At 36.0% G+C, this 26,462-nt stretch overlaps 1 protein-coding gene across 2 annotated transcripts in view; it reads left to right on the top strand.

The window, feature by feature from the left end:
* Nucleotides 1-23,847, top strand: part of CACNA2D3 (calcium voltage-gated channel auxiliary subunit alpha2delta 3) — a 470,721-nt gene extending 446,874 nt beyond the window's left edge. For both annotated transcript variants that reach the window (XM_074914174.1, XM_074914173.1), the window contains 5 exons: nt 503-558; nt 4,378-4,489; nt 21,553-21,665; nt 22,442-22,524; nt 23,358-23,847. In XM_074914174.1, coding sequence (XP_074770275.1) covers nt 503-558; nt 4,378-4,489; nt 21,553-21,665; nt 22,442-22,524; nt 23,358-23,447 — 454 coding nt within the window. In that variant the 3' untranslated portion in view covers nt 23,448-23,847. The remainder of the gene's footprint in view (nt 1-502; nt 559-4,377; nt 4,490-21,552; nt 21,666-22,441; nt 22,525-23,357) is intronic.
* Nucleotides 23,848-26,462: the final 2,615 nt, after the last annotated feature.

Here is a 26,462-nt window from a genome sequence, read left to right as displayed (position 1 = left end):
GTATATTTTAGTGGGACTCTCTACATGTACAGTTAGAGTTGATTAGACACTGGTTAATCAGTCTTTTCTGCTCCTCAAAATAAAATAGTTTTATTATTGCTGTTCCAGAATTAATATAAGAAAGTATTTTATGTATACTCCTGTACTGTAGCCAGGACAGCTATAATCCTATGGCATTTACTAGAGATAAAAATACCTGCATAATGAAGAAATAATATTCAATAATGTTCAACAGTAAAAATACTGTATGCTGCCATGCATTGAGAATTTTAATGGACATTTAAAATAAGATCAATAATTTAAATTAATAATAGGTAAATCTGTGATTTTTTAGGGTTAATTTCAGAACAAATTCTCTGCAGTAAAATACAACTCACAGAAAATATGAGAATAGCAGTAGTTGATAATCTCAGAGTTATGCTAGTAACATGGATTTCAGTTCTGTGTTAGTGTTTTGAAAACGTTCTGTGGGATAATATGAAAACTCTAATAATTTCTCTAGGTTCCTTGTGGAATTTAATCTGTGCAGTTGGTGGCACTCTGATCTAACAGCAAAAGGTAAGTGCAATTTTTTCTTCCTGGCCATAAAGGCAGAAATGTCTAGATTAAATTGGATTTTTTAAATTCAGATGTGCATAAAATGTTTTAGATTAAATAATAGATGTCTGATAACAATAGTTTGGCTCCTGTGTCGGCATCTTCTTCTTTGTTAATGTTTCCCAAAACACAAGACAATTAAGATCTTCTATGAATAACCACAAAGTACTTTTGTGTACTCTAAGAATACAATACACTTAATATAATGGAAAAGTTAAAATTGTAGATAATGATTAAATGATTTTTAAAAACATTTCCCTTCATTCCAAAACAGTCTTTTTGAATAAAGCAATTACACTATCCTTTTTCTGCTTATACTACATTTTTTCTAGAGCTGCTGTATTATGTAGGGGAGTTGTGCTGGGAAAATGCCATTTTCACAAAAGACCACAGGAACATGGTCATCTCAATGTAATTTCATACGAAAATAATTTTTAAGGCTTAAGATAGTAAATGTTATGCTTTTATTTTTAAACAACTGGTTAAAACTGTATTTTATTTTACCATTCCGTTTAAAATAGACATTTTAAAGTAATAAAATCTAGATTAATTAAAATTCCATTTACTCAAAATATTTTTTTTTATATGTGGAGGATTCATTTGAAGTAATGAAATTTTAACGGTTCCCATAAGAACTGGCAGTTTTCAATGTCAACCATCTCATATTTTAGCAGTTTTATGGCATTTCAAAAGCATTGCTCAAGAGTAAAGGGCCAACTTACAAGAACAGTGCTCTTCAATTGGCTATTTCATAGGCAAATTATGCTGCATGCTCTTTACTGGTATAATGATTTAAACTGAATTCTTCAGCCTCATATTTGCAGATTTGCATATTCCTTACCAAAGCAGGGGTTAAAACTGCTACTTTAGGCTTCAGTTAATATTTGCATTGCCTGGATACTAGGATGTCTTTATGCCAAATATCCTGCCTGATGTTAAGGTATTGGGAAAATGGAACATATTGATGCCCTGGAATATTCCAGTATTCCCTGTAGTAGTAAGGTGCTGGAGCTCTTCTAGCAGAAAGATCTATCCTGGAGCGACCAGAACATATGACAGTAAATAGAAAAGCACATGTCAGACTGATGCCTAACATGCTGTAAATGCTGTGTAGGGAGAAGGGGGTGCTGAGATGAGTGTCTGATGGAGGTGAAGATTTCATAAGAGCCTCCTGGAAATTTAGGTGTATAAACTTAGTATAGCCTTCCCCACACTGATGTAAACTGTACACTGCGTTGCAGCACTGAAGCCAGTTCTGTTCCATGAACACTAAGCCCCACGTAGGTTGGATGCACATACACGAATAGAGCTTCATGAGAACCAGCCAGACACTATTTGCTTTTGAGGCTGCTTCATAATCAACAGTGCCTAAAAAGGTCTTCTAAAACCCAAGACGAACTCCAGTGATTTCCAAAACCACCATGAAAAATGTCTCTTGCACCTATGGCTGTGAAAGACAGTAGGGTTTGCTGTGCTAGACCAAGAAAATGCAAAACTGTTCCTTATATCTAGAGAGGAATGGCAGGTAAGCCAGTCTTAGTCCTTGGTGTTTGCAGAACAGCGCAAAGCAGCCAGTGTAGGAAATTGGGAACTTTTTTTGATGTTTTTTCAAGTGTACTGTACAAATATTCCTTAATATATCCTGACATGAAACATCCAGTGGCACTCGCATTGTATGTTAGGGAAAATATCCTTTAAAAACAGCATTCTTCATCATCTCATGAAAATGAATGTCTTTTTGTATTTTAAGCATGTTTACAGAAGACATTAATAACTTGCAACCTTTCTTTTCTTAAAGACAAAACTATTATTACAGCACTTTGACAGACAAGCATGATTGAGAGATTTTCATTCATGTTTTAGTTGAAAGTGGAGTTTTAACCACACAATTTACTTCCTTCATTTTTCTGATGAGTAAGAATATTGAAAATACCCCCTCATCATGCTCATTGAAATGTCATCATTTTTATGGTACTGCTTGCCCAGTTCAAATTTGGTTAGGTAGTAAGTGACAGTTATTCAGAAACCAGTATGTGTTAGTAAAGCAAAAGCAAGAGAGATTTCACAAGAAAGAAGTCAACAGGAGAGAAAAGGACATGCTTAGGTATGTTCTTCTGTAGATGCTCTGTACCACTAAGAGTTGTAATAATTATAACTGCACTTCATGAAATTAAAACTAATGAACTTTTTTTTTTTTTTTTTTTTTAACTTAACAATGTTTAACAAAACTCAGAAAAAAGATCAATTCCTCTAAGGGCGAAATCGCTTCCTGCTCAATTTGTGACATTAATAGAACATCACATATTATGAAGATCCTAGAAGGTCCACACACACCTGTCAATTTACCAAACCCTAGTATGAAAAATAGTTCTGCACAAGATCTTGTAATCTCAATCACATTTGTAAATCAGAGAAGAAACATGCCCTAAACCGTGGGCAACCTCATCATCTTCTGGACTCTAATGAGGTGCTGGAAATCTGAGCCCCATGGATGTTTGGCAATCTCTTTGTTCCACAAGCCATATGTTGATATAAGTGACGGTAGACCCAAAGTACAGGTGATAAATTTCAGTCATTCTTGGCAACAGATAAGGAGAACAGAATAGAAAGGGAGCAGGTACAGCAGAGCTAATCAGACAATTGTTTTTTTAAATGCTAAATTGTTAAATGTGTCACGACCATACTGAAAACATCAGAAATAACAAAACTTTTCTGACCACCTTTAGTACCTCCCTTGAAATCTGTGCATTTGGGGGAATATTTTTTTTAATTATATACAAAAATTATGAACAGTTCAGAAATGCATGTCCTAGTGTGTGACTGCAAATGCAGTTTTGGTCATTCCCCTGGCACTGTGCAGTAGATACACCACTGGCTCTGAAACAGATTATCTTGAATGGAAGAACTGTTGAGTCCAGGAGCCTGTTTAGTGTAATCTATTTTTGTCATACCTTGTCTTGTTTTCTCACTTAGCAATTAGTTTAAGATAGACTTAACATTCGTGCTGATGTGCAAGTGTATCTCTGTGTTAAGTAAGAATGAAGGGGTGATGAAGAAAAAGAAAGGGAACGAGAGACATTGTCCAACAGATACATCAGTGTGAGAGTCAGAAGAGCTCCCTTCAGTTCCCAGATTTGCTGCTGCCCTGTAGTTTGACCTTGAACCAGTCTCACTGCTTCCTGGTACCTCAGTTTCTCATCTTTAAGATGTAGTACACTTTCTTTTCCCTTGCGCTTCAGATTAAAAGTGTTAGGGAGTCTTAATTACTACTATTTTGGGAAGCAGATAACAAACATTGCTTCTGGGCAAAGTAATACTTCTGCCCCCCCACCCACAGAGTTATTCTAACTGATTAAACTCTTTCTCAATCTGTAATCCAAAAAAGTGTTTTGGCTTCAGTAAAATGCACCACAATTTAGGTATTAGATAAATGTAAACCCCCAAACATAATAGTGATGCACAAGTCCATCCTGAATTACAGAGAAAGAAAAAAACCTTGTGCATAAATGTAAAATAGGTTGGCAATGGCTAAACCATGAATAACTACTTTAACAGTTATGTCTTACAAAATTACATTCCATGGATAACTTTTTTTTTTTTTTTTTTTTTTTAATTGAAAAAATAGTGTTATGCACTGCCTAGGAAATCTCACAGGGTGGCAGAAGCTGAGTAACATTTCCGTTCTCTGTGAGCTCTGTAATACAGCATCTCATGTTGTTCAGAATTTTGTGTGCTGTTCTTCCCATGTTAACATCGAGATATTTTTTCCTGTGCCTATAGCGCAGAGGTTGAAACAAACCCTAGAGCCCTGTGATACTGAATATCCAGCTTTTGTTTCCGAACGCACTATAAAGGAGACCATGGGGAATATTGCTTGCGATGACTGTTTCAAGTAAGCCCTTTCAATTTTTTTTATACAACTGTTTGTGACAAAGCAATAAAACTGAATTATTCAAGGTTGTGCTAAAGAACGTACAAATCTGTTATGTTTTGTCTTATATAATGACCTCTGTCAGGGTGTCATTTCTCTTATTACAGGGGTCATTTAAAAGTTTGATACTCATAAATTAAAGCAATGCCTGTTATTTTCTACCAAAAAATGTAAAAACATAGAGGCTTATGCTAATTTCAAAGAGTAGTGAATGTTTTAAGTCTTTTCCTGGACACAGGCAGCATTCTATGGGCATATTCTGTAAAGATTTAGATACAGAAAGGTAAGTGCTGTTAACTCTCCTACACAGGAGTGAAACCCTGCTGGATAGGTTAGAAATTCCCTTGTGGTACAGTGAGATCTGGTTGTTTAACTTGAATAGTGTTTCCTTCTTAGAAATGTTAGTCTAAAGAGTGGGAGAGGATTAAATCTATCCTCCAAACTTTCAGTGCTGAGAAGCTGAGTTAATAGCAACAAATCTCATGTCGGTGCCACAACCTTGTCTGTTCTACCAGTGCTTCTGTAAAGTGGTCCCTCATAGGGTTAAAAGAAGAGGAAGACTTCAGTCTAGTTTTCCTCCTTCATACTGAAAATGTCTTTTCTCTATATTTAGTGTCTATGTCAAGTGATATTTTTACTGTAGTTATGCTACATTTTAATAGAAGAATTACATAGGTATTGTTTATGCAAATTTCTGTACTTCTGTAAGTCTCTTAATTGGATTTCCTTTATGCTGAGAGGTCATCACCACAAATGAGATTACTATTTACAGTAATAATTTGTCTATCAGTATAAATGTCAGGAAGAATTTATAAATTAAACAGAAATTGTTACAACTCTCCCTTTCCAGACTATGTCAATATGTAATTAGCAAATAAATTTGAAAACTTCTCTTTGAAGTCAATAGGTGTGTTTCTGGAGTTGATCCTAAATTTTCTTCTCAATGTCTTCATTGTTTGAAAACAGAAATAGAAGTTCACTGGAGATAAATTTTAAGTGCTAGTATTCACTTTTAATTTGCTGCTGACCAACTTTTAATTAAAAGGAAATTATTAATGCCTAGTATGAATAATTGTTTTTATACGGCTTTGTGGGATAGAAGTATGAAAGTGCTTTGTAAATTGATTCTAGGGAACCCTTTAAGTGTAACAGCAGGTCCCACTGCCTGAAAAGTACAAACTCAACAAAATCAAGCTGTGATTTTTCCACTTGACATATCAAATACAATGTATGTTACACTGCTATGAGTGCTTCATGCCAGCATTGTAGAATTCAAGCTGCCTTATTTTGTGATCATTTAGCAGAAGATTGCGGAGAAGTTGTTCGGCGGATTGTCATACATATCTGGAAGTGTTTGAGGCCAGGTTGTACAGGACTTTGAGGAACCTGGTCTAGTGGAAATTGTCCCTGCCCAGGCAGGGGGGTTGGAACTGGATGATCTTTAAGGTCCCTTCCAACCCAAACCATTCTGTGATTCTAGGATTCTGTTTAAATATTGCAAACAGACATGATTCCATGAAAAGCAGATTAATTTAACAGGACCAGGTTTTCTCAATGCAGATTTCAGTCTGTTTTCTTAGGTAACTTCAGGTCAAAGGAAATAACTTTCAAAAATAACACAATTCTGCAATACTTGGACAGCACTGAGTTGGAAACTGAGTTTAGTGAAAATTATAGTATTTCAAAAATAATGCGCTAAGATCTTTTTCATAGAAAAACATTTTGTGTTCCACAGTGGAACAAAAAAATAAAAAAAGTTACAAACTGATCTCAAGGCACCCATTATTTTTCTCCACAAGCAATGGCAAAACCTAAAGAAATAATCCAGAAGAACTATTAGATTCTCATGGGAAAGTTCTTCGTTATACCGTTTACCCACTGTCATTAACAATCTACAAATTGCATCTAAGATTGCAGACTGCATTGGATTCCAAATGTTTTTGTTATAACCCAGGACACTTTCCCGCAGAACAACTAAGGAATTTGACCCCGAGTCCTTTGTAGACCTACATCTTCTGACCCAGTTTTCTATTTCGTGGCCTCAGCACCAATAAATATTTTTACAAGCAAGTGTATTGCTTAATACTTGTACTTTAAGAACGATGGGCTCAATCAGTCAAAATTAGGGTTCAACCTTGTATACAGTGGGCCTTGAACTGACACTGTGTTCAATGGTCAATCTGCACAGCATTTGTTGCACACTAGGCTCATGATTCCTATGAGTCAGTGGGATTATTTTCTGTGTCCCCCTCGGATTGTGTTAGAGATTCTGTTTGTGAAAGATTACTCTACTTGCAAATCTTGATTACAATTATAAAAATATATTTGTAAATATTTAGCTGAATGTACATTCACTCTAATATTGCAAACCCATTGGAAAGGCACTGGAAAAGTCATTATGTTGCGAACAGGTTTGTAAACAAAAGTTGTGCAAATACCCTGCTGCAAGAAAGTTTGTGTCATGTTGCTCATTCAAGTCACTGTCTTCTGCCCCTACAGTGTCAGGCACTGCTGTAGAGCCCTTGTCTGAAAATGGAGACTAATAGCAGTCTCAGTAGAAGTATTAAAAATGTGACTGATGTTAATTGCAACCATAAAATATTACTTAGATAAGACATTCTGGAGCACAAATACTGAGTTAATTGCTCACAAAGTCACAGACATAGTCAACAAGGTCACTTAGTGCAAGTCAGAGGCTTAGTCTTACTCTATCCTGGGCGTGCTGTTACTGTCTTATAGAACTACTCCACACTTCACAGTTACCAAGGGGAACAGTTACCAACTGTAGTTATGAAAACTAAGCCTTGTTCTTATAATTGTTTCCAGTTGTGGGTGCTTGGATTTGAATCAAAGTATCCTCACAAATAAATCACACGGTAGAAAGGACTACATGCTAATTATTTCATAAATAGCTGGCTCACCTTTTCAGCCATCTCTGAAAACTTACTCATTCAGTGTAAGGGCTTATACACTTAAGTGGACTTTGAGTCAGGTACTAAATGTATACAGACATATAAAATACACTCTCTATATGTAAACTTATCTCTTACTAGCAAAAAATAAATGCTACTTAGGGGTAATTTGCAATGCTTAAAAACAATTTTCAAAAATATAGGTTTTATTAAGAAAGCAGGAGCCTAAAAGAAAATACAAATTAACATAAGAATGTCATTAGGGTCAGGGTTTGGCTGTCCCACCCCATAATTTGTTGTTATTCAATATCCCAACGATTATTAAATTAATCTGTTATTTAAACAGCAATCAAAAACAAGTCAACCCACATTTTCTAAGCACTGTCAACAAGAGAGGAAAAACTGGGATTTTTAAAAGCCAGAAATGCTTTCATATTTTCCAGTAAGCTATTCCCTTTTATAGCAAAAAAAAAAAAAAAAAAAAAAGAAAAAAAAAAAACAAAACACCAAAACACAAAAAAAAACCAAAAAACAACCCAACAAAAAAAACCCCATTACTTCAGAAAACTCAAATGATAGGCTGCTGAATGTTCTATGGCAGTTTCTGTGTTGGAGATAATTGCTAAAGAGAAATGGGTTTTGTTTATCAGTGTCAACTGGCACTCTTTCTGTTGAGTCAGAACTGCACTAGTGCCAAACGCACTTCATATGGGTTTTAAAGGTGTTGTGCTGCTTGGAGATGTGTTTTTGATTTGACATTTAATTTGAAGTCTTTGGCTAAATTAGCATCTCAATGCTGCTTGCAGTTTTATGAGGTATTGCCCAGATGCGTTAGCCAATTTTTAATACAAGTGTGTCAACCAAAGTTCTCCAGCAGTTCTCACTAGTTACATTACCAGCTTTTGCCTTCTGGTGATCTCAGCATTGCAAAGTTTAATTGCTGATACTTAAAAAGCACTAAAAATGTCTAAGGAAGGCATCCTTAGAAAGACAAAGTTGTTGTTATAAATTAGAAAGGATGGTGGCTGTTACAATATTTAACCAGAGAAACTGAATTGATCTTTGTTAGGATATCTGCTCATCTGTTTGTAGAACACATACAAAAAGGTTTTCTCTCATTGCAAACCTCATTTTTGCATGAAAATTCAGATGTTTTCATTTAGCTTCAGTTAGGAAAATATGATTAATTTCAACATTAACTCAGGCTGCAATGAATATGGGTATAGATCTACTGTAGGCACAGCAACTTGCTCATCTGACTATTTATACATTAAATATATATTTTATAATTTCAAAGTTGCAAGGAACCATTTGAGTGCATAGTTTCCAAATTTACATGTTCAACTGTAAAAGCTATGGGTATACAAACCATGTATATGTTGCAATACAAATCAGGCAGCAGTTGCATAGTCAAATGCTTAAAAATCTGCCCTTTTAACCTCTCCTGTTCATGTGTGATGACATATTGGACTTGGATGCAGATCAAAAATCTGGTCTTACTTCCAATGACCCAGGGAGAAAAGCCCCCTTCTCCTTTAATCACCCAAGGGTCCACAAGTTCAGTACCAAAATCCCAGAGAAACCATTTTGTTCCCAGTTGATACTCTGTGCACAGTCTTAAGTCACAAAATAAAGAGAAAAGTAAGTATGAGCCATATTTTCACTAAGTAAGCAAGGAAGTATGTAGCTACAATCATCCTGACCCTGGGAAAGACTTATGTGTGTGTTTTAATTATGCAAGATGAATGCAAGTATTCCCTTTACTTTGTTGTATACCACATGTAAATTGCCTGTTAAATTGATAGGAACTACCTCTTTGATTAAACACCATCCCATGAATTATATGTTTGGCCCATTAGAGTGATAGTAAGCAGACAATTATTTAACAGGGTAAAACATCAACAAACCAAATGACTTCTCTTGCTTTCTTATAGACTGGGCATTGAGTGCTGTTCACTGTCAATAAAAATAAGTAAATGGCAGTGGAATTATAGTTAATTGTAGTTCAGGTTGACACTGAACCCTTCATGTGGATTTATAATGCAAATTTCAGACTTGTCCACTGAATGTGTTTATTTGGCATCAACGGATAAATAGCAATACAAATTACATTCGGATCATTCAGGGTATGAGTATATTAATGTCAGGAACAGTGCAGTCTGCAGACATAAAAATGGTAATGGTTTTTAAAAACCACTTAAACTTGAGACATACCACCATTTGCTGAAGTATTACTGCATTTCTTTCTCAGTAGAGGCTTGCCAAACTACTGTACTTGATTGTGTTTAAAATGTGTAAATAAATACTCAGTTCAATTTCCCATGAAAGAAATAATAATTTGTCTTTTCAGATGTAGTTAGTTTACTTCTAAACAAATCAGCTTGCCCCATAAAACAAGCAATGTATCAAGGGCTGATTTCTTCTCATTCGGAGCTCTGTCTGTGTACATCAGAATATCACTGTAGATTTCCTGGAGTAGTTTGGGCAGTAAATTATAGTCAGTCTTCTAGAATACATTTCAGGTTGTATTAATTTTACTGTATCCATCCTACAGGACCCTGAAGAAAACCAAATGTTCTCTATATTTCACCGTACTTTGTTTAGACTGTATGTTTTTGCATGCTTGCTTTTTCAGCAACCATGACAAGTACACATGTGATACCATGTACATAAATTGAGTCACATGTGTGCTGTAGTCAAGATGCTTACTGCTAATCTTGGCAATGTGAGCTTGCTTAGATGTGCATGGAAGTCAAGGAGTATCTTCTAGGGAAACTCAGTATTTTGCATACCTCAGTACTTAATTGTTGAAGTCTCAAGAATCAAAATCTTAGTCTGTAGAGTCATTTTGCACCTCTGTTTTGAAAATCGGATCTTCCAGACTTGCAGAATGCTTATGAGTGTTAAAGAGTCTTTATATTTTTGTATACATATTGTCTCAGTAATAGCGTGGCCGGCAGGGACAGGGAAGGGATCTCACCCCTGCACTCGGCACTGGTGAGGCTGCACCTCGATTCCTGGGTTCAGTTTTGGGCCCCTCACTACAAAAAAAATGACTTGAGCGTGTCCAGAGAAGGGCAGCGAAGCTGGGGAAGGGTCTGGAGCACAGGTCGTACGAGGAGCGGCTGAGGGAACTGGGGGTGTTTAGTCTGGAGGAGGCTGAGGGGAGACCTCATCGCCCTCTACAGCTCCCTGAGAGGAGGGTGCAGAGAGCTGGGGATGAGCCTCTTTAACCAAGTAACAAGTGATAGGACAAGACGTGATGGCCTCAAGTTGCCCCAGGGAAGGTTTAGACTGGATATTAGGAAGCATTTCTTTCCAGAAGGGGCTGTTGGGCGTTGGAATGGGCTGCCCAGGGCAGTGGTGGAGTCCCCATCCCTGGAGGCGTTTAACAGTCGGGTCGACATAGCGCTGAAGAATATGGTGTAGTTGGGAACTGCCAATGTTAGGTTCATGGTTGGACTAGATGATCTTCAAGGTCTTTTCCAATGTAGGTGATTCTGTGATATTTGTGACAACAGCAGTATGGTAGAAACTTATTGTAGCCAAAATCCCAAAACTCTAGAAGATTAAAAAAGATTTTTTTCCCTGTCCTTTCCTTGTAAAAAGTATCAAATTATGCAATTTAAACTGCTAGAATTGTTTATTAAAGGTCTTTATACTTAGTTTAAAATCCTATATATTGTGTGCTACCCACACATCTCCACTTGTATGCTGAGAAACTTCCCTTCACTCCGAAGGCAACAGTAATTATAATGTTTGTCATGCAGGTGCAATTTAAAGTCACTCTATGGGTAATTTAACTCTACCCTTTGATAATATATATTTTGAATGACCAGTTTAGGTAACACTGTAAATTGCTATTTTCATTTAAGAAATAATAGAGCAAGACACATGAGTCTGTGCCTGCCAGTCATTAGTTTAACAATTCTCTGGACAGTTTTCAAATGGGTTTTTTATTGTCTGCTTGAGTTTTTTGTTTTTAAATAGACAAAAATTTTCAGTATTCCTTTTTTGTTTCAGAAAAATTTTAGTGTGCTTGTTGAATTCAGTAGTATTGTAGCTGCTTACACATAGAATGCCACCTTTTATTGAAAACAGTCTTTCATTATCATCTCAGCTTCCATATCAGTATTCTCCCCAAAATCAAAACTTTGGAGTTTTTTTATTTAGTTTACAAAATCATACAAATCTGTATTCAGCTTCTCTCTCCATTTGCTTGGCATCGTAAAATCATCATCAAAAAGCTAGAAAATGAAAGAATCCCTATGGATCAAAGGAAAAAAAAGCTTTAATATAAAGCAAATTCTGACCATAGTAATCTTTTTCAAAGGGCATTCTTAATGTCAAGGAATATATATTGAATGAGAGGGGGACTCTAGAAAAGGAAAAGATGAGGAAATGTACAGTGGTCTTTTCTTGCAGATGTGTGCAACTTTTTCATTAGGAGGCTTCATATCACTGACCATGTGGTCCATGTGTAAGTACTGTAAAATCTTGGAGATACATCGGTCAGCTTCCCAGCAATTCAGCCTAGTAATATTGTCATTAGTTTCTCTGTTGCTTTTTTTTTTCTGACAAGGAGGATGAGATGTGCTGTTTCTCTTAACTCCCTGCTTCCCTACTTATGTCTTCCAAATGAGCCTAGAGCTGAATTGCTTGAGAAGTTTATAAATGAAATTTCTGTGTGGGAAGGTGATCTCCACACATTCACTGTTCATAGTTAAGCTCAGTAGTGCTATAAAATGTAAATATTAACTCTCCTTAAAAGTTAACATAATCATACATTTTGAACAAGCAGTAATAAATATTAACCAATGATAGTAGCTGACACAATGAAGGGATGCTTTGTGATGACAGGAGATTTAAAAAGTTGTATGAACGCCACAATATATAGAGTTGTGTAGTATCATGTATATCAAAGATGTCTTGAAATAAAAAAACTTATTAAAATTGGAAAACATTTCAGTGAATTTTTAAAGACAGGCACACTTGTGAAGAATTGCTAATACCAGGAGATTTATTTCAGTTTATAATATATTCATATTATATTATTGTCTAATTGATGAAAAACAACACAAACATGACTTAAGCATCTGTACATGAGCACTTGTCTTTATAAAGTGATTGAGAGCTTACTGGATAATTAATAGCATTTAACTTGGAAAAATAACATGAATCTTAAGATGCTGTGCAGGGGACATTTATATGTTACCTAAAATTTTATAGAGTTTTAACTAGTTATTGAGAAGATAACATGCAGTGTACTTAATTCTTTCAGATGTGGAGTTCTAAATCTTTGCTAAAGTTTTATTTACAGAAATAAACCAACAACATCCTTGCAAAGCACACTGTGGGCACACCCAATGAGCACTTTAGTTCTAGGATATATTACACTTTTAATGTGAAGCTCCTGACCATCTCTGGTTTTTATACTTCAGTTTGTGTTGTGTAGCTCTTTGCTAAAGTCATATCTTCCTTGTAGATTAGACTAGACCTAAAGTTGTGGAAAAGAGTAGTTACCAATTCAGGCAATTCAAAAGTTACTTTTACAATGTCATGTGATATTTGTGAGCCCTCCTCAATTAGAATAAATCAATTGGCTTTCTAATCTTTAAATTGTATTTAGAATCTATCTTAGAAATCATCTTGTATTTTAAAAACATTATCTGAGATGTCTCTCAATGCAAACCACATCTACTTAAGTAGGGCTAAAAAAACTAACATGGCTAACATGCTGTAGTAGAACTGCATTTTTCAGTCTGGATAGCTTGTCAGACCTCTCTATCGTTGTCCTACTAGCCAGGTGCCACTGTCAAAAAGCAAAGTGCAAGCTTTAAGAGACCTTTCATATGATTTGCTTTGTGCTGATTACTGTATCACCTCTGTTGTTCATTGTGAGCAGTTTATCATAGAATCAAGTACCCACTCTGCTCATGGAGACCCACTCATGCCACACTCAGCTCAGGTTTGTTCAGGGGTATGAACCTTGACTCATATTTAAAGTTTGTGGGATTTCTGAGCTTGATTTCTTTGCAAAAATTTTGCAGTCCGTTTTAACCCTGGTGATCTGAAACTCTCCGTTCTCTTACATCCTCATAAGGGTGGGTGGCTGGACTAGAAAACATAGGAACATTGTCAAATTCCTCATTACACAAAATACTTTTTTTCATCCTAAAGTCTGTACACTCAAAGCTTTTGAGTGTTTATAACATTTCTAATATGCAGTTGGTAAGGTACTCTTATCTGAGCATCAGTTATTTGAGAAAGCACCCTCTGACTGATAAGGAAAGAGGAATGGCACTTTGGGGTTTCCTATGGGAAACAAAGTGGTTGCCAACCATGCCACAGTTCTCTGGGGTGGCAGACACTGGAGTGATGAGGATGATATTGTTCATTTAAACCCTTGATTCTAAACTTTGCTTTGACTAGGTATGTTTATATTGACACCAAATTGTGCTACAGTCAGGCTATACATGGTAGCAATATTTTACTATCACGGGGTCAGGTTAGAGGCCTGAAGCTGAGAGTTTATCTGTCTCTTTTTAAATGCGAGAACCACTAGCTGCTTTTTTTTAATATACTTTAACTGCTCCAGCTCTCAGAAATGTTGTCATTGTCCATATGTTGTTTTTATAAATTGTATTAAAGATATTCCATTGTCTATCATCATTTATTTGAAACAAACAAACAAACAAAAAAACCCAAACAAAAAACAAGTAGCCCAACTTGACTGTAATATAAACATTTCATTCATTCTTTTAAAAAATATGATAAGTGAGAGAAATGTGGGTTGGAAATGTAGCCAGCAGCTTGGAAAGCACATGATAGGAGTTGGGAAACAGCACAGTGGATATCTGCAGTTCAGCTGAATGCTTAAAGTTTGTTCCAGACCATTAGGGTTGAACGTTTGCAACCAACAGTTTTGTGAGTAACACATAAGTGGACAATATTTTCCATTTACCGTACCCTGGTGCTGGTATGTTTTTTCTTTCTCTAAAAAATAGGAAAGATCAAATTTGACAGATATGAAATGTAATCCCAAAGTAACAACTAATCTTAATCCAAAATACTCAAACTTCATTAATGCATTATGCAAAAATACGCTGAACAGCCCAGAGAGAAATGGCTGAATGTACAGACATGCTGAAGTATCGGAGTGCCCAGTGAGGGCTATCTGAGTTGAGTACCATGGAAATTCAAATTACTTTTTCACATCTTTGTGCATGTGTTTAGGTTGCCAGTTTGAAAATATTGCCCTCAGTTAATTTCAGTTCAATCTACTCACAGTGAAATTCTTCCACACTTTGTAGCATTCATCTGTGTGGGCAAAACAAATATTAACAAAAAGATCTTTTCTGTTGCCTCCCCAAAATGACTGATATGATTATGTATGTGCAGGAGTGACATAGGCTAACATAACAATGAGATAATCTGAATCTAAATCCCACAGCCATCACTGTAACATTAAGCATTAAAGTGTTCCTCTGGTCATTACAGAAACAAATGAAAAATACGCATATGGATTTTTTTTTTCCCCTTGAATCAGGCTGTTAAAGCTCCTGAGGATGAAATTAAAGATTAATCTTAACAGTGATTTAAATGTTTTAGGCAGGATTTTAATCCTATAGACATATGCTTATCGTGACCACATACTCCATTGCACAGAATCTGTTGTCATGAGCACAGATATAATAGCAGCATATTTTTGTAATATTAAAAAAATCTATACTATTTGTAAAATACACCATATAGATAAAACTTACTTAAGAACAAGTGCATTTTGAAGCAAAACACAGTGCACTATTTCCATGAGAAAGCAAGAATTAAGTTTTAACTGGAAACACACAGCATCATTTATAAACAAGTTGAAATGCTTTTAATATTGGTGCTGTGCTCAAATTACGACGAAATAACTTCCATTCTGCAGGAAAATGGGAAGATATTTTCTGTAAATTTTTTGGTTCCTCAATTGCAGTCTTATCCCTTAAGTATCTTTAGAGTTCCATGCTGCTTGTCATTCATTTTGTTCCCTCAAACATTTTGCAACCTTCTCAACTGAAGAAAGAAGAGAAAAATGGATCTGAAAATCAGATTTCTGAATGTTATTAGGAGGTTTATAACCATTCTTTGTTGTTGAAATAAGTCATGTAGTAGTGTCACTGGCCACTCGCTAGTGGCAGCATGATTGTAAACCATGAAAAGGAAAACGGTTCAGTGCAAGTGACCAATAAATGGCATTTGGGATCCTCAGTCTGAATGGCCTAATAGGACTCTGTCCTCTCCACAGCTGTCTGGCCCACCATCAGTCCCATATAAAATATGCTGCATTCAACACTTTTCCTTAAGATTGGATGTGTTTGGGGCTATGTAAGTGGCTGCTTAATAGTAGGGAAACCTCAGGTCTGTGTTCAGTTTATATCCTGTCCAAAACATAACATCAGTGGACAAAGAAATAGATTATTTCTCCCACATGGAAACACAGAGACTAACCTGTTTAACAGTAATATTGATTTCCTTTAATAGCAGGTGTTATAGTCGAGTAGTAGAGAGTATACAACTTAAAGGTTAAGTTTGCTTAGCTGGACAAGACACGTTTCTTGCATAATTGAAATTGAATTGCGTTAGTTTTGCCTGTTTTGGATCCAGCTATGTTAGGAAGAGAAAGTTGAAGTGAGCAGCATTTCAGAAACAAGATGTTAAGCCTACCAGATACAGATTTTGCACCTTATGATTCAAGTAGTTGTAGTGAAGCAATAACCTGCATTAAGTAAGTGATTTACAGAACTGTGTGATCTTCACTTTGGCCAGGAAACTGATCTTCAGGAGATATAGAGCCTCATGGCTACAGCAGCCAGGAAGAAAAAAGGGTCAAGCTCGCCTTGCTACTGCTGTGCCTGTTTTCATCAATGTAGGGGATGCTCTGAGATCCCTACTGGGGACAGACTGCAGAGACCCCACAACAAAGCCACCTGCTGCAGCAACTAATAACCTTCTTCCCTCTGTCCCTTTCCCACAGGGGACCAACACTGCTTGTCCTATCATCCCTGTATTTTTCCCCCATCTTGGAACATCTCCCTCCTCTCCAGGGAGGTTTGTCCCTCTCCCAGTTGCCTTTCTGATACTTTGCCACCAGGAAGAGAAAGAAGCACATGGTGTGGAAGGAGGGCAGCAAGGGTAGTGTCAGCTGACTCCCTACTCCTCTGCTGCCCTGACTATCTTCTAATTATTCCTCCTGACAGGAGAAAGTCATTCTTATAAGAAAAAGAGCTGACATTTTTAAATTAGGTTGGTTTTGTGGGTGTTTTTTAAACATAGTCTATGGAAGAAATTATGCTAACAATATAATATATAACTGTATGAAAACTTTTATATATACAAGCAAAAGGATAAGATTCAAATTGGAAGAAAACACAGGTTTGAGTGTAGTGTGCTGGCTCTTTTAGACCAGGTGTTGTAGTCTGCACTTAGCTTTAGGCATCTCATTTCACCAAGTTCAGGATGTGTTTCTTTGCAAGATCACTATTCAGTCGTTAAAGAAAGGCCCTCCTGCAGGGGATGATTCAGATCACTGAAGCCAAGCTCCTGCTCTGAATTATCCTTAAAGAGTCTGGGTCTCTGCGTGCACTCTGTTCGGAGTGGGAGATGATTACCCTTCTAATGTAGGAACCTGAGTTACATGCATGAAGGCAGCTGGTGTAACTACCCTCCAAAATTTGTATTACAGTCCTGTTATTATTCCAAATTCTAGGCTATTTTAAGAAATTCAAAGGAACGGGTTCTCTGTGGGAAGATTTAGCCACCAGACACACATTAAAAGTGTGCTTTCTTATCACGCCTTCATAAGCACAACTTTAGCAAATACAATTACGAATGCAACAGTACTTGAATTTTCTTCAGTCTTTTCCTGTTTCATTGCACAATGAAAAAATCACTTTTCAAGGAACAGATTAATAAATACTTGAAATTTTTAGCAACTATTTAATATTTCCAAGTAAAACATGAAGCTGTGGGGGTTTTTTTCCAAATCAACTTGTATGATATTTGGACAGATTTTTTTATATGGGCTGATACAAAAATAGCTTAGAAAGAAATAAAACATGTGCAACATAAGAAAAGTTTTGTGTAATGCTCTAACCCAAAATACGATTTACTCTCTATTCTTATTTTTTCTTAATTAACAAAATAGTTGGGCATGACTAGATTTTTTAAATCTTTCTCTCTTTACCCCTTTCAAGTATTAAATTTCCTCCTTCCTCACCTTCTCCGCAAAGTGAAGAAGCAGTTTGTGTTCAGGTCTGTTTTAAGCCTCTGAACCTGCACATCAAATAAACCAAACTAGTTCCTCAGTGGATGAAAGATGGAGGAGAAATTATTAATAAAGTTCTTATTGACTCAGTGTGGCTTCAATGTAACAGGAACCCCGACAGTTTATTTCATTTTACATATGGAGATATGTAAAGGCTTTTCTGTGCTGTCACTGTTGAATGAAGGTGATGATACTGGTGTAAAGGAAAAAGGTTCAAATCAAAAGTTTTACATTACTTAACTCAAAAAAACCTTTACCCTTTAAACATGAAACATTCTCCATAACTATTAAACTTAGGCTATTAAACATAGACTTTCTTTTGATTGTTAAACCAGCAATGAAGTTCAGTGAAACCCCTTACTCTGTCCCTGAGAGTTGGCTCCCATATTGCCAGTGACAGAAATGACAGCCTAAGCCAGGAGGAGTTCAGAAATGCTCATTGTAATATAAACTTTAGAGACTCACAGTGGAGCTCACTTAAAAGACAAGACCATTTTCATTACTTTGTCAGCAACTTTCTTTATTTCCCACTGCAGTCATAGAAGCTGTTTTGCTAGAGGTTTTTCTCCCTTTGCAGCTGAATCTTGGCATATGCAATGAAACATTTTGGTGGAATATTTCAGTATTTGAAAGACTTTGTTCTGCTTGTGTTTATGCACCTTTTGTTTTCTGTGAATGTTCAGTTCCTGAGACTTACTGGCATGAACATTCACTGAAAATGAATTTCAAAGATGCGTGCACATGTCACCATGGAAACTGAAAGTTGAACTCAAACAGAAGACCTGCTGCTGGGATGATTGTGTAGTTTATCCAGTTTGGGCATGGAAGCATTGCCATTTGAATTATCTGAATAGTCGCAGAGTAACTACAGTGGTTTTGATTGGCAGAAACTTCTTTGCCATTGATCTAGTGAGGGTAAGAATACCTCATGACTGTGAAATGATCTTAAGTCATAGTAGCTGAAAGAAGTATACTTTGCTTGTGCACATTCCATTAATAGAAAGAAAGATAACTTGGACATAAAATATTTTTGCCCTTACTTATTTGCTGGACTCAATCTCTGTCTTCAATCCTCTGTCTTCACTTGTTGATCTGTCAGTCCTTTGCCTGTGACCTCACAAGCCAGTGACTGGTGAAGACATGCACTTGGCTTTACAACTTCATTTCAAAATTATGTTTGAGAATTGTGAAAGGGAAAACATTCATTTACTGCTGTAAAAGATAAAATTTTGTTTGCAAGATAGGAGTTAAGATATTGCTGTGAAAAAAAAATGCTGCAATGAGCCAAAAGTTTCTTTTTATGGCTCTTTAGGTGACAGTCACATGTTCTGTGGCAGTTACCATAAGATGCTTCACAAACATCTGTATTAGATGTATTAGACTGTAGATGTATAAGAGTATTCACTGTTTGGTAAACTGCACCAGTGTAATTAGCTGATATCTATCTTATAATTCCTGAAGTAGAAATGTTTTTTGACTTAACCTAATAGATTGCTCTTTACAGTTTCTTTAATTCATAATTTCCATCAAACCAGACATATACTACATTCCCCAAAATACCAGGTCTAACAAAATTTTCTGTATCACTTAATTCCTAAAAACTTTTGTAGTTTTTAACTATTTTTTCAGAGAAACCATATAGTAATTTACTCAGCATCATAGTTCTGTAGTGGAAACTTTATTCTGGGTTAAATTGCATTCTTTTTCCTTCCAACTAGGTGAAATGATAGGAAAAGCTCCCCATTTTTTTTTTTTTTTTTTACTTTTTTATTCCCCCTCTCTTCTTTGGGGAAGCAATAGCCTATACTTTAGAGTCCTTATGCCACCCCAGAGAAGTGGGTGAAAGAAGAAATGAAATGTGCCCACCTTGCATGAAATGGCACCTTTAAGCCTGGCTGTGTGGTACATGTTTTCTCACAGGCTTCAGTACTCACCTGGGGGCCACAAAAAGGAGCTATCACAAAAGGACTTGGAGTCAGCCAGACCATAGGTACAACAAAAGAGTGATTACTCCCTTCTCATCAAAAAGAGAAATGAATCATTTAGCATCCAGTTAATTGCTACAACATTTTATGCCCTTCAGGTCCTTTTCTGTGCTAGTTTTAAAGATACAATAAATTTAAGTTTCAGACTGCACGAAATCTAAATTGTGCCAACTTCTGGGAATAAAGGGGTTTTTTTTTGTCCATTAGGGTTTGATTTATTCATAACTCTTTTGAGAAATTCGTGCAGTACAATTTTGGTGTTATTGTCTGTTAAAGATTTTCCCTCCTTTCCTTTTATTGGCCCCATTTCTCCCACACACAAATCCACAAAGCCACAGATGCTCCATTACAGTGATGTCAGTCTGCTCCAGCTGTTTGGTAGGTACATTTATAAAGTCTTCTACATTATGCCATAAATGTATATTTCATGTATAAACATAAAGCTAACATATTGCAGATCACTCTAAGTGTAATTTTAATGGAGGTTCAGTAAGTTTGAAAAATACTGAAAAGTGTTTAATCTTTCCGTTGGCAACATTTTTAAGTAGCTTTTCTAATTTTTTTTTTCTGAAGCTAGGTTTAAAAATTCCCTGCCCCCTGTTATTTAATCTTCTGTGATCTTTGGAAAAAGCAGTGAGTTATTTTAGTAAGACAATATGTATTTTAAATAAAGATGTCTAAGGAAAAATATGTTTCTCTCCACATCTTCTTGGTGCTCAAACCCTCACTTAATGTTCTGTACATTTACCAGCATACTACACTGAAAAACACCTAGTTCCTGGAATCGGCATACTTTAGTGATATTTGATATGGAAGGTGTTCTGTTGATGCAATATATAAATTCTGACAGATTGTTTTAAAAATTTATCAAGAATTGTGTCTGAGTCTTAAAGCCTTCTTTGTATTGTGTCCTGAATTTCAAAGAAAAGGCTAAACAGTGCCTATTTGGCTCTGCCTTCTCCCTCTTTTCTCTTTGGTATGTGCTTAAGACTTCAGCTCATTGTAACTATGTGAATCATTGAATAGTGCCCACAGGATCCTTCCCTGGTCTCCCCTGGGTGCTTTGCTTCTTACAAGTCGTGTCTTTATTTCTCACTCTCCTTTTGAGTTGCCTACTTTGTCTTAGTTTGAATGTGGTGCTGAGTTATCACCATATTTGTACCATATAGTCATCTTTATTCTAAAATAAATCTCCTCTCTTAGGAAGATTTTGAGGCTTAATCTCTGTTTTGTTGGCTCAGTAATAAAATGACTCTCAAGAGGACAGTTGAAAGCTGAGATCTTTCTCAGTAGTTCATGTCACTTCAAGCAAGACCCAGAGTGAATAAAGGCCCTAACGTGATTGTGGAGGCTGAAGTTTGGAACTATGAGTTATCACTATGTGGCTGCAGAAGAACCTTCATTATTTTTGCAAGTTTGTTTAACGTGTACTTAAAAATTCCACATCATAAATACATAATAAGGTACTCATAATAGAGAAGAGTTTCAGTATTGAAATCTGAAAAAAAAAAAAAAATAATCTGATAAGCTCCTTGGTAATTCACTTGTGTCCCAGTCCCTGCATTAGTGTATCAGCAGTATAAGCCTATCCATTCTGCTTCACCTATGTACCTTTCAGCATCATGTACATCTCAGAATGGACAGCAGTATTCTGTGAGCCACTTCTACAAGGTGTGGAGATACAGTATTAAATATAAAATCAATTATATTTGCGACTATAATACATGTGTTGTTGACAAGTTAAAAAAACCCTGACAAAATCTGTTGCTCAGAAATACTGATAATGTCACCATTATTTGATTTCTTTTTTATTTGCAGGTCTTTTGTTATCCAACAAATCCCAAGCAGCAATCTGTTCATGGTGGTAGTAGACAATGAATGCTTCTGTGATTCTGTCCCACCAATCACCATGGCACCTATAGAAATAAGGTATATCCTTTTAGTTGCAAAGTTGTCAGAGATACATTCAAGATGCAACTATTAAAAATGTTCTTATTATGTAGAACTTGCATTATATCCCTTAAGAATGCATCATTACCCGTTATAAAGTGCTGGGGTAGGTTGAAATTAAACCAGCTGAGAATGTATTCTTACTTATTTTCAAAGCTAATTCACTTTTTTTTTTTTTTTTTTTTTTTTATTGAACAGCCAATACAAATGAAGCAAACACACTTATTTGCATCTTTAAGTATCATAAGTTCATGAGCGTTTTTAGATAGCTGAATATCTTTCAGATTCTGCCCTGAGTATGTAATTTCCTTATAAGAATGGAGCTTCTGATATTGGAACTTATAAAACTCCCTAGAATATAGATATCCTTTTCTTTTAGGGTTGAAATAGAGTATTCAAAATATTTCAGAATCCTGCTTTCCAAAAACATAAAACTGTTCCCCACTTTTTTTTTTTTGTGCTGTTCTGTTGTTCAGGATCTTTGGAATTTATCAAAAGTATCTTGCAGTGTGATTTATTGCAGATTTATGGAAAGACAGGTTAGCAGTGTAAGTAAATGATACTATCTAAACTACAGATCATGGAAGAGAAAGCACTAGAATTACCTTCTTCTTCTTGTGTTCACCACACATTGGGTTTATGATGTAGAGGAAGGAAGCAGCTGAAAGTTTTTCACTATATTCATTTCAAAGCACTCACGTAAACTCAGGACATTAAAATGCAATGCTCAGAAGATCTCTCCTTAACTACCTTGTACATAATGAATCCCTTAAATGTGAACGTTTAAAATCTCAGAAGATAAGGAGACGCCCAGAATCTTGTCATGGATTTCACCCTGAAGTAAGTTTCTACCTACTTTTCCTTTCTTTTAAACTCTGGTAGATGTTCTATTTCTTAAAAAAAATAGATAGGGAAATTATCTTGCACGATGAAACATCAGGAAATATTCTGAAAGCTCAGAACACTGTAGTAGGGGAAGTGCGTGATGTTGCAAGTGCTGCAAATCTTTTTGGTATCCTGTAGACAATGTCTTGAGTTGCTGCTGTTATAGACAGTTTTGTATTGTGTAAGAGAACGTGGTAGGATATGAGCACAGACTGGCAGCCAGGAATATCTGAGAACTTACTCTGGCTCAAGCACTGACCACAAGATTCCTCATTACAGATGGTTGGGAACTTTGTGCCGTTAATGTTTTATTCAGTAACTGGCTTCAGTATCTCAACTGTCATGTTATAGTCATTATGTTTACACATATTGCTTGGGAGGGATCACTGCATATATTTCCTACTCTGTGTTCTGCATAGGACTCTTATTTGTGTAGTGCCAAGGAGATCTGACAAACACTGGGACATTATTACAGTGGCTTGTACAGCATATGTTCATCTGTTTTACTCTGGAGTGACATGCCTTCGATGGTGTAATGCAGTGTAGGATGAGACCTAAAATATGGCACGGAGGGGATTGTGTAGCGCTTGTTGATCATGCTCACTTTGTCTACAATCTAAAGTTGATCAAATGAAAATGTGTACCTGTATTACTTCCTGAGTATATTTAGCTCATGGGTTTTGTTTTCATCAATTGTCTTCTGCCTATGTAGTTCAGTAAATAATTGCATCATAATTGAGTGCAATGGTGTGTATTTATTTTCCTTTTTTTTTTTTTTTTTTTTTTAGGAAAATGCAAGAGAATGTGGTGGTGTATCAGGCCTTAGTGCTAAACCTCCTCTTCTTCTTCCTTTGCTATTGATGATTTTCTCAAGGTGACATTGACTGATGTGTTCAATTAGCATGCTAATACATGGATAAACTGTGATCTGGGAAATGGTGCAACATAGAGGACATGAAATATAGTCAGAGCATCAGCATTTCATGATTTTAAACTGTTGGTGATATAAAATCCTAAAGATATGTTGAAAAAGATTTATCTTTTTACTTTGCAAGTCATGCAGATGTGAATTTGGCATATGGTAGTCATGATTCATCAAAAAAGGACTTGATAGATAGAGGTGACCATTGCTTTGTCCCATTGAAAACAATTTAAAACTGTACTTTTTCAATAAAGTATATTAAAATCACAGATTCAGAGTGTATTTTAAGTATGATAATAGATGTGTTTAATTAATGATGGGAAAATAATATAATAAGGTGGTTTTGTATGCTTTTAGCCTATTTCTGAAAAGATTCAGAGAAGAAATTGTGGAGTTAGCTTTTGTAATAAGGCAGAATAGCTTTTATTAACAAGTCAAGGAAACACATGTGCATGTATGAAGCTGAGCAGGTAATATACTGTGCTGATTTATAGTAAAGGTTTGGTTTCTGGAAATAGCTATAAAACATCTCAGCCACATTTAGAAAGTGAGCCAAAGCCTGATTAAAGCCTTTTCCCTAACTTGGGCAAGCTTTAGATCAAATTGGTTGATTTGGTTGCAGATGGCAAAATTAAATACTTTTCATCTGTTACAATTGTGGGAAGATATGTAAAATAACCTATATAAAAAGATTATACTGTTCTGTTAGTGTTCTGCCCTATAGACATCATGTCATCTAGGAGAAACTTGCTATGAGGAAATTCCTAAGCAGAGAAAGTTTGACTTACAACACATCTGTGTCAGCAGAACTCATAATGGTTTTCACTGAGACTTCATTGAGGCTTACCCTCAGTGGGCAAAGAGCAAGACCAATATTTTTTTATTCTAGGCCTTACATTATTCATTGTAAGGGAAACAAGAAGATAAAATAAGATTTCTGAGTCTTTTAAAACCCTATAAAAAGAGGAATATTTATCCTAACCCTAGTATAATGAATAAATTCCTCTTGTAATTGATAGTAATGTCCCTGTTGTGGATATGTTCACTGAAAATCTTGGACTTTGAAGTATGTTAATCTCTCAGTTTTTCTTTGGAGTTTTATATGAAGTAGAATGCTATCAAGAGAATAGCATGACCTTCTAACACTATAATATATTAAATGAAAAATAAAATGCCACTGTTCTAAATCTGGTGCTTGAAGATTGCACTTTCCAGACTGGGAGTAAATTTGCTTTTAGCATTAGATCAACGCTAAGCAGATTTGCTATGTATCCTAGGTGAAAATAGGGAGCTAAGCCACTGAGAGGGGCTTTGTTTTAAGGAATAGTATCCAGCTTGTAAGAGGAAGAACTAGTAAAATAAAATTTCCACTTCAATGCTTTCATGGGTTCAAATGCACTGGTACTTCCTCTGGTTCTGAAACCATACAGATCTTTGTCTGGACTCACAATTTTCTTTTCCTCACCTTTTTTGGTTAGGAGTGTTTTGCTGCAGACTTCTCTGTCCTTCCTTGTTGGTCTCAAAATCACTCACTGTGGGAATAATTTTCCAGCTGACATTCAGTCATTCTGTTGTCCTAGCGACATGCTGCGTTTACTGAGCTAATTGGGAATTCAAGGCATTTTCTACACTTGGACTGACACAGATATCCTGCAGTTCTTTGCTTAGTTTTTCTCTGAACACCATTCCCCCTTACCCTCTGTCATTCTCTCCAAAATTAATCTCAGTACTTTATATTTTAGGTTCTGATTTCCCTTATGAATTTCCAGATTGCTCAACACTACAGCCTCATAATGCTTTTGTACATCTGATGCTTGTTCTTTCTCAGTGAAACTTAAAAGGGAAATGTTTATAAACCAACAGAGTCCAGGTGATTTTTTCCTTGTTAGTAGAATATGAAAAGAAAATCTTTCTCAGAGCCATTGAAAACCTCGGTGTACAAATGCCTATCCTGTCTGATGCATAAATCATCGTTGCTCTTACAACAAAAAATGAGAAAATTTATTTCCACTGAACCAACATGAAAATGTCTAATAATAATTAATTGTTAACTTTGGAAAGAGGTGGACAGTTTTGTAATTAGAAAGGAACCAGAGAGTAACAAGAGATTAAAATATGACAGTCTAATATTATGAGATTAAAATATGGGTATGTAAATGAATATTACTCAGAGAAATGCGACAGTTCATTTTCACACACTAAGACAAAATTAGAATGCATAATGTATTGGTGTACACAAAGAAGTTACTATGTAAAACAGAATAATCCGAATGAGTTGCTAAGTGTAAAACATTTTTTATGAGTTACCATTTTTTTGCTACTCAAGATGTCTTTTTAATTTTGTATTTATTCCTGTAGAAGGATCTGATGCAGTGTGAGTTCGGGTTCATAAAGCCACCAGTTTAGGAGAGATGGAAGTGTTGCCTTGGGCTCACATTTGTGGACCTTTGCCTATGCAGGTCTTCATAGTCAATTGAGTATGTTCAGTTGTTGACATTCCTGTTGCTTTTTCTGGATTTCAAACATCAATCATGAATGCATGAAACATCAACAGTAGGCCAGTGATAATGCTGTGAGATCTCTATTTATTTGAACTAATTGGCTGCATCTATGCTAGTAAAGTAAGTGTGTCTGGAAACCTTTCTTGGCACTGAGGCCATCTGGCTCAGAGTAGCATGTGTATATGCTAGTAAGATCTCCTGTTCTCCAAAATGGAGTAGCTGCAGTACAAACAGCCTATGTCCAAACAGAAATGATGATTATGGGTTTTATGGGACAGAGCTAGCTGACACAGACTGAAAGCATGCCAAGCGCTATTTGAAACAGTTTTACAGAAAAGCCGGTCTCGTTCTGATGTATAGGAATGTTTCTGACTTACCAGTCCATGTGTCATCATTAGCTCTGAAACAGTGAAGTGTGAATATACTGTGAAAGTGGGTCTGTGCTGTCATATCCTAACCTGGGGCAGGTC

The sequence above is a fragment of the Athene noctua genome, chromosome 10, assembly GCF_965140245.1.
Source record: "Athene noctua chromosome 10, bAthNoc1.hap1.1, whole genome shotgun sequence".
NCBI classification, from domain to species: domain Eukaryota; kingdom Metazoa; phylum Chordata; class Aves; order Strigiformes; family Strigidae; genus Athene; species Athene noctua.
This window is presented reverse-complemented; position numbering and strand designations above follow the sequence as displayed.